At 39.3% G+C, this 7,604-nt stretch overlaps 1 protein-coding gene across 1 annotated transcript; it reads right to left on the bottom strand.

Moving 5' to 3' along the window:
• LOC108970740 lies at positions 1-921 on the bottom strand. The gene is made up of 3 exons (XM_018936278.1): positions 817-921; positions 421-742; positions 1-230 (listed from the first exon to the last, which is right to left on the bottom strand). The coding sequence occupies exons 1-3, from the start codon at positions 835-837 to the stop codon at positions 133-135; spliced, it is 441 nt and encodes a 146-aa protein (XP_018791823.1). The 5' UTR covers positions 838-921; the 3' UTR covers positions 1-132.
• Between the last annotated feature and the right edge of the window lie 6,683 nt (positions 922-7,604).

Consider the following 7,604-nt stretch of genomic DNA (forward strand, 5'->3'; position numbering starts at 1 on the left):
TTATATGTATATACAAAATTTTATTAATGTTAGATTTTACATGCAACATTTGAATATTTTCTAAAGGCAGTTGTGGATCATCATTGGTGTTTGAAGACTTCCCCAAGAAAGGCAGACCAATTCGACTTATTTTTAATGGCCAGCGATTTTCTCATATTCCTTCGAATACGCCCCGCTATTATCTACCTTGTAAACGCCGGACCCGTCCGCATGATAGACCCCTTTCATCTCTAAAATAAATAAAGTAGAAGCTCACCACAAAGTTTCAGCAATTTACACTTCAGGACTCGACAAATACAAATTTACAGTTGCTATCAAGCAACCACACACACATATACATGTAKACACGCGATGCYAATATTACTGACACTACTACATAGCCACTTTAAACGGAAACTTTGGCCGTTTGCTATCACTCACCCAGCGCCGGATCATAACTGCCACTATTGTCGGGCGCCCAGGCACCGCTAGCATCCGGTACGTAGCGCCACATGAGGTCGTCATGATAAACACCCAGGCTATCGGGCACCCACTTCCCCTCCGCGCTGTTTGGATGATAAGCACCTGCATTGTCTTCCACATACTGTCCCGAACTGTCAGCCACATAACTTCCACTTAAATCCGCCACATAGGAACCGTCATTCTCGTCGCTGCCTTTGGCGACGTTCGCCGTCTKACTGGATTTAGGTCCAGCACACGTGACTGCACCCGCTAGCATCAACAGCGGCAGCGCCAAAGTTAACTGTAAATCGAAATTTTGCAACGGTGCTGCCTAACTGAAACCCATTAAATTAAAGTTCGTGCTGTAATAATCACCAATCTCGTATATCCCTGCATTGTGCGTTGCTGTGTGTTGCTGTGTGTTCGCTCGTTGGCTTTCTGATGTGTTTGATGTTGTTATTGCTCTCGGCGTTTGTTTGATGTATCTACTAAAGCCTTCAAACAATGCTGCATTTGCTTTTATACCGCGAATTAGAGACGACAGCACGGCTTCTAGTGCAAATGTGTGCACATGTATACGCATATATATGTGTGTGTGTGTGTGTGGATCCGACTTAATACACTATACAAGAGTATAGATTTTTCCACTTTCAGAAGCAAAAAAGTTACAATACGAACCAGTTATTGTTGTTGTCATAAAAATCGCAATTTTGAAGTGCAAGAAGAAGGTGTTTCAGGTAGGTAACGCGGAAAATATTAATTAAAATTGAAATAAATCTGGAAATGATTGGTTTATGAGTGCATTCGAGTGCACAAATTGGATCTCGTATTCGAGCGCCCTTACCAGTATTACAGAATATTTTTTATAAAACAAAAAATGTCATCTCGTTTCATTGATGACAGATAATGCAGTTTAGGCGCGGTTATTAATACTTAGAAGAGCAAGGTGGGTAGCATGTACCAACCGGTTTGATTGGTTAACGCGTATTAGATTAACGCACATTACGTTAGGTTAGGTAAATGGGCTGATTTCTGGTGCATCGAGTAAAAATTCTTTTTGGACTGCTAGAGACGCTTGTTTATTGTCCAGAGCTCCTGGTTACGGATCAAAAATACCGTCGCATATCAACAAAACGGCTAGAATCTAGCACCTGCAACAAATTTATTGAGCAAGCTAATATCAATTGCAGCCAATCCAGCGGATTCGTAAAAAGTATAACAACCGTAACCTGACTGGACAGTTCAGGAGAAAGTGTCTGAATGGTCCCAACCTATCTTTTAGCGCATATGGAACAGTGCCGATTGCTGCAATGTGAAACTTGCAAAGAGCTAGCAGTTCYATGGACCTCTTCCGTTCCACTCTGGCTCAGAAAACTTTCGCAACCACACAAGTACTGGTTGCTGACCAAAGTTGGATGAGCTTGTCTGAATCGCACAGATCCAGCGGCCGAGTTCCCGAAGACAGGTGAGCCGCTGCTCGTTCCCATCCTGGTGGAAGTTGGGTATGTCTACCTTTTCTTGCAAGCTCATCCTCTCTATTATTTCCGACGATACCGCTGTGACTAGGCACCCATACTAGTTTAAAAAGGAAGTAGCTTTATGAGCTAGTGAGGTCATGCACTCCTTGACTAGCTCTAAGCTCACTGTTAGCCGGCTCAAGACTTTTTTAGCAGCTCTATTATCTGAGTGCATACATACCCCCCTAAAAGAGACCGCACTTCGGAGTAGTACATCCGCTCCTACCTTTATGGTTGTCACTCCTGTTAGAAAGACACTAAAGTGGTCTACGAGTCTGATTGGGAGCACTCGACAAAATATTTTCTTACCAACCTTCACCTTCAATTTCGATCAATCCATGAAACAACTCATTGGGCCTCTCTTCCGTCACTGAAGCTGTCCTACATATAGCAATAGCATTAAGTGAATACATTCTAGCTGTTTAGCTAGTATGGCTAGCAGTGCAAATACGGCTTCGTGAAGCCAAAGCTCATTGCTTGGCCAGAGATCGTACTGTTTCCATTGGCTTCTTTACAACATTATAAGATAACCAGTGCTTTTTCCACCTTCTCTTTAACATAGGGTTTCTATGATAACTGTCTATCGAGTATGAGGATGTACTTCACCTTACCACCTTGACAACAGGKTGAGGTCGAGAACCCCGCAATGTCAGAAGTGGGACGAACGTAACGGTAGTCGAAATTTATTTGGCTCTAAAAARTATTTTTCTGACAGGAGTTGTTATAGTCTTTATGTGGACGCACCGACACCTTCACACATTTTCTGAGGGTTGATGCGCATATTTCGGGTCATACCTACATTGCAAACAAAACGTTTGTTGAATATAATCAGATTTGTGTATATTTTCATATTTCATTATACCTMTTCTTCATATCTCAATGCCTAAGTATGCATTAATAGACAAGGGTTAAGCACTTTTGGCAGAAAACCAATCGAAGCTGTCGTTCAAGTGCTAATTTTGTAGCAAAACTCAAAACACCTCAATTTCTCGTTTCGCTTGGAGTTCGGCGTATAATTAATTTCAATTCATTTGCAGTTAGTGAATCTTGTAATTTTTTGCCAGGCTGTTGTTGACTATTTCTTTAGCCGCTCCAGCTAGCCAGCAAGAAGCGCAGTCGAAAGAACATGAATGCTGCTCGTTGACAATCTTGCACGGTCTACCGAAAGTCGCATTAATTTTAAAACAAGTTGCATGCGAACTGCGTCAATTGCTGTATTAAAAATGAATTAATAATTCCAAAACAAAAATCGTATTTTTTCTTGAATTTGTTTCTCTTCAGTTTAGACATTGTTTCACATTTAGATGCCTTTGTGATTGGGTAAGCAGCTGTGTGTGCGCTCATTGCACTGCGAAATAGCGATTTATTGCTTTCGAATTTCACTTCGATTTCAGCGATTTTCGCCGCTGCACAGCTTTCGTGCGAAAGTGAAAGTGCGCGCGATTTTCGAAAGCCAAGCGCGACTTTTATGGAAAATTAATCGCTTTTACAACCAATTAAATGTAAAATTCTCATTAAAAATCAATTAACATACACGCTAATCAGTTCAGATGGTGCACATGCAGAGTCGTTTGTCATTTAGCACCCTGCTTCTTTGCTCGCTAATTTCAACGGTTTTTTGTTTTTGTCAACTCTAATTTTTGTAAATAAGCGAGTTTGATTTCGTTTTTAGCATGTGAATGCATTTAGAAAGCGTTCGCTCTTCATTCAAGCGAGGGCTGATGTGATCTATGCAWTTTTACTGGCAGTTGCTTGAACCTCTGCGGGACCAAGGACACATTACGCTACACACAAGCTACATCTACGCGTAACGGCTTGGTGTGAATAATGCTCTRCTCTACAAAAAATGTGCAAAGCAATTCATGGTAGCCTCAAAGTGTCGCCAAACCCGTAACGGCAGAAAATCTTCGCTGTCAAACTCAAAAAATGSCACGAAACAAGTTTTGTAAGGCAGATTTTGTGCGGAAAAAATATATTCGGTTATTTATACACATTTTAAAAACGAATTTACAATCTGAATTCAATTTTGGATAATCAATAATATTAAYTGCCTCTTAATGTTTATGCCGTCGAATTATATTTTAATAATTTCGTGTAAATTGGCATAATTTCCATAGCATTTGAGTAATTAACAAAAACTTGTTTTTTTATTTTAAGAATTTTTTTTAGAAGGAAATTTTTCGTTGAGCTCTACATAACTTAGCGGAGATTACATTTTTGGGGGTATTTGTGGGCCTTAGGTTTGAAGGTTAAGGTGGAGGAATAGCTTCCAATAGGCGATCGCTATCGAAGTTGCCTGAGTGTTGGCAATGTGGATAAGCAGGAAACCCTCGGGGATAAAAATGCACTGGAAGGTATGAGTGAATATGTTCTCTTATTCTGCGCTAGTGATGAACATTGATAGGGTCTGTGGAAAACTACTGAAAAGCAACGAATAAACATTAAAGCAACTCGAATAACATTAGTACTACATAATCCACGACTTTAGGTAAAGGTATTTGGAAATGTTAGTTTTTCAGGATCTTGAGAGAGTGACATAGCCAGTTGAAACAGTCCAAGTAGAGTTTGACGTTTGAAACATTCTATGGATTATGAATCATTTACTTTCTGCATGAGTTTTCTAATGYCATTGATTGGCTAAATTGCAATGACTTTCGGATCCATAGCAAATTGCGCTTCATTTGCCACAGCACCCTAATCAACCAAACAGCTAGTAGTTCAAAAATATAATTTGTTGATTTTACGTACAAATTATATCATAGTAAAAGAAATAGCTATACTACTGACGAAGAAGTTTCTAGACAAAGCCAGTAACGTGATGGACAACGGAGAGAGCTCTTGGATYATACAATGAGCCATATCAGCCAACATAGAGGTGAATGTCGAAAAGAAAGTAGGAGACACAGAAACTCAACTTGGAGGAGAGAGTGAAAAATGCCAGTATGCCTTACATATATATGCATATAAAACGATGCTGGCCTCGTGTATTGCTGTTACATTTCACTAGTCAAAATTTCATAGAGAAAATCATTGGAAGGATACAACGACTCGCTCTTATCTACATAACAAACGCGCTGAGGACCACGGCCGCGCCTGAAATGCTACTCAAACTACCATCAATCGACATTGCAGGGTAAAGCGCTGCAGCCAAATTAGCTGCAAGATTGGCGGCGTTAAGTGAACAACTACAAGGACCTTCGTACATAGCTCAATAAGCAGGGGCAGGTGGACAAAGTAGATACTCACGTGCTCTATTTGGGAGTGAAGGTTAGGTTCCATATCACACTATACGAAGATAGATGGGGAAGGAGTATATGGCTCACTTGTAAAACTTACAACATCTATATGAACAGGTCACAGCCTACTGACATCAGATGCGAGCTGGATGGGCATAAGTCACGACGTTACATGCAGAAAGTGTAGAGAAATACTATGCTTGGGAGAAAATCTAGAATAGCTGTTATGCGACTGTCCAGCACTATTTAGAACTCATTTAAACATCTAAGACCCTCGCAGTCTAAAGGACGAGACGAAGCATCAAACTTAGAAATCAAGCCGCTAATAAAGTACGCATCGTACAGGTCGAATACTTCGCTCCAAATTAAACAAAACCTCCATCTGTCAATACTAAAGATCTGTAGGTCTTTGTATGGCATGACAGGAGGCTGGTGAAACCTAACTTAAATTAGAAGAAATATTTTTCCTCTCACTATGTACGTGAAAGCGTATGCAATTGCAAATAATTTGACAAAGTAATTAATATTTGAAAGATTAATGTGCTTAATTACTTTATCACCACATGAGCCTGTACCGCCTGCATCAACAACTCACATTGCTGCGGTCTGCAATCATTAATAATGAAAGTACGCGCTCTCCAAAGCGCACGCACACAACTGAGTAGGCTTTACAGTAGGCCTAAAAGTATGCTTTGTTTGTTGAAAATGCATTTTTCTCATCCAAACACACACACATCGACATATTTAACCTTCCTAATTGCACTTGCTCAATTATTTAATGGTTAATATGAATAGCACGTTTGCATTTGTAGTTGTAGTTGTAGTGTARTTGTCAGTTGTAATGGAAATACTTTTTTCTGACGACGTGCATGCACTTCCGCTGCAAATTACCTCATTTTGGTGTTTATTTATGAGCATGTATTAGTGAGTATATAGCTCGTATACGTTTTATGTGCGGTCAATCGCTGCTGACACAGTTGTATGTCGGTGTCTGTGCCGTTACTTCGGCAGGCGTCAATTATTAATGGCCCGAAAAGAATGCTGCTAAATATTTAATCAAATCAATAACATGAATTTCATGAAAATAGTGCCATTTTGATGTACATACTACATACAAGTGCACATACATACATTTATGCCTATATAGTATATTGCATATGATTTACAATGCTATTTCGTTCTATACAAGCCAGCTTAGCTCCAATTACATCATCAATCAATCTATCAGCGCATAAATGTTTGAGTATCAATTTCGGTTCGCCATTCAAGGAATTTACATTGCAAATATTGCGTTGCTCCAGCGATTCCAAAGATGCTTGTGTGCAAGTGTGTGTGTTTGTATTGTATTGCATGTGTGTGTGAAGCGGAAGTTTAGATTTAATTTCGACTAAAATTGCTATTACCATCATTAAAATGGATTAGCAGCTGTATAGCCTTGTACCAATGATCAATGAGGAACTAAAATATATATACATAGCTATACCACAAACCGGGTGTATTAAGTTTGGCACGAAGTTTGTAAGAAGAAAGCATCGGAGACCCTAAACAAAATATATATAAATTATCAACATGACGAGCTGAGTCGATTAAGTCTTGTTCGGTGCACTATGACATATAGCGGTCATACAAACTGAACAATCGGAACTCAGTGCTTGTATGGAAAGCTTCTTCATTTGGCGAGATATTCTCACAAAATTTGGCACAGATTATTTACTAAGGAAATAGTGCAATCTATGAGGAAATTTTTCGGATCGGATAACTATAGCATATAGCTGCCATACAAACTGAACCAACAAAGTTCTTATTAGGAGTCTTTGTAGTTGAGAAGGGTGTTTTCTAGTTTGTTTTAAGTGCCAGCTTTTTAACCAGACACTGGTAATTCCTCCCTAACCATCTCTGACAATCGGGTTTTAACGAAATTGACGATATCATTTATAGAACGTATTGAAGTACCCGCCAACTTTAGGTCATCTTTTTTAACACTTTCACAGTGCTTATGGAGACCTCAGTAGCCATTTTAATCACTTCAAACACACAATTAATAGCGCTGCTTGATAAAAAAAATGTTGATTTGCGTGTTTATTTTTAATTGCTAACCACTTAGGTGTGTTAGTGTGCGTGCGTGATTATGTCCAACGGAGCAACACAGCTTCTAATCGGTGAGACCTACAAGTCTAATGAGATAATAGTGTATAATTATCAACATGGAGGAGCTTAGTACTTCAGTACTCAATAAAGCAGATTGAGAATTACTTACACACAATTACAACAACATGCATTTGACTTGTACTAGTAAGAAAGAGCGTTATTAAATAGCAGAAAATGGCAATTGAACAGGAAAAGTTCAATGGAAATCGAATGATATTTTTATTAATTTCAACTCGACTAGCGCAACAGTTTTGCGGTGCAC

The sequence above is a fragment of the Bactrocera latifrons genome, unplaced genomic scaffold (assembly GCF_001853355.1).
Source record: "Bactrocera latifrons isolate USDA-ARS-PBARC rearing strain unplaced genomic scaffold, ASM185335v1 scaffold_31, whole genome shotgun sequence".
Classification (NCBI taxonomy): Eukaryota; Metazoa; Arthropoda; class Insecta; order Diptera; family Tephritidae; genus Bactrocera; species Bactrocera latifrons.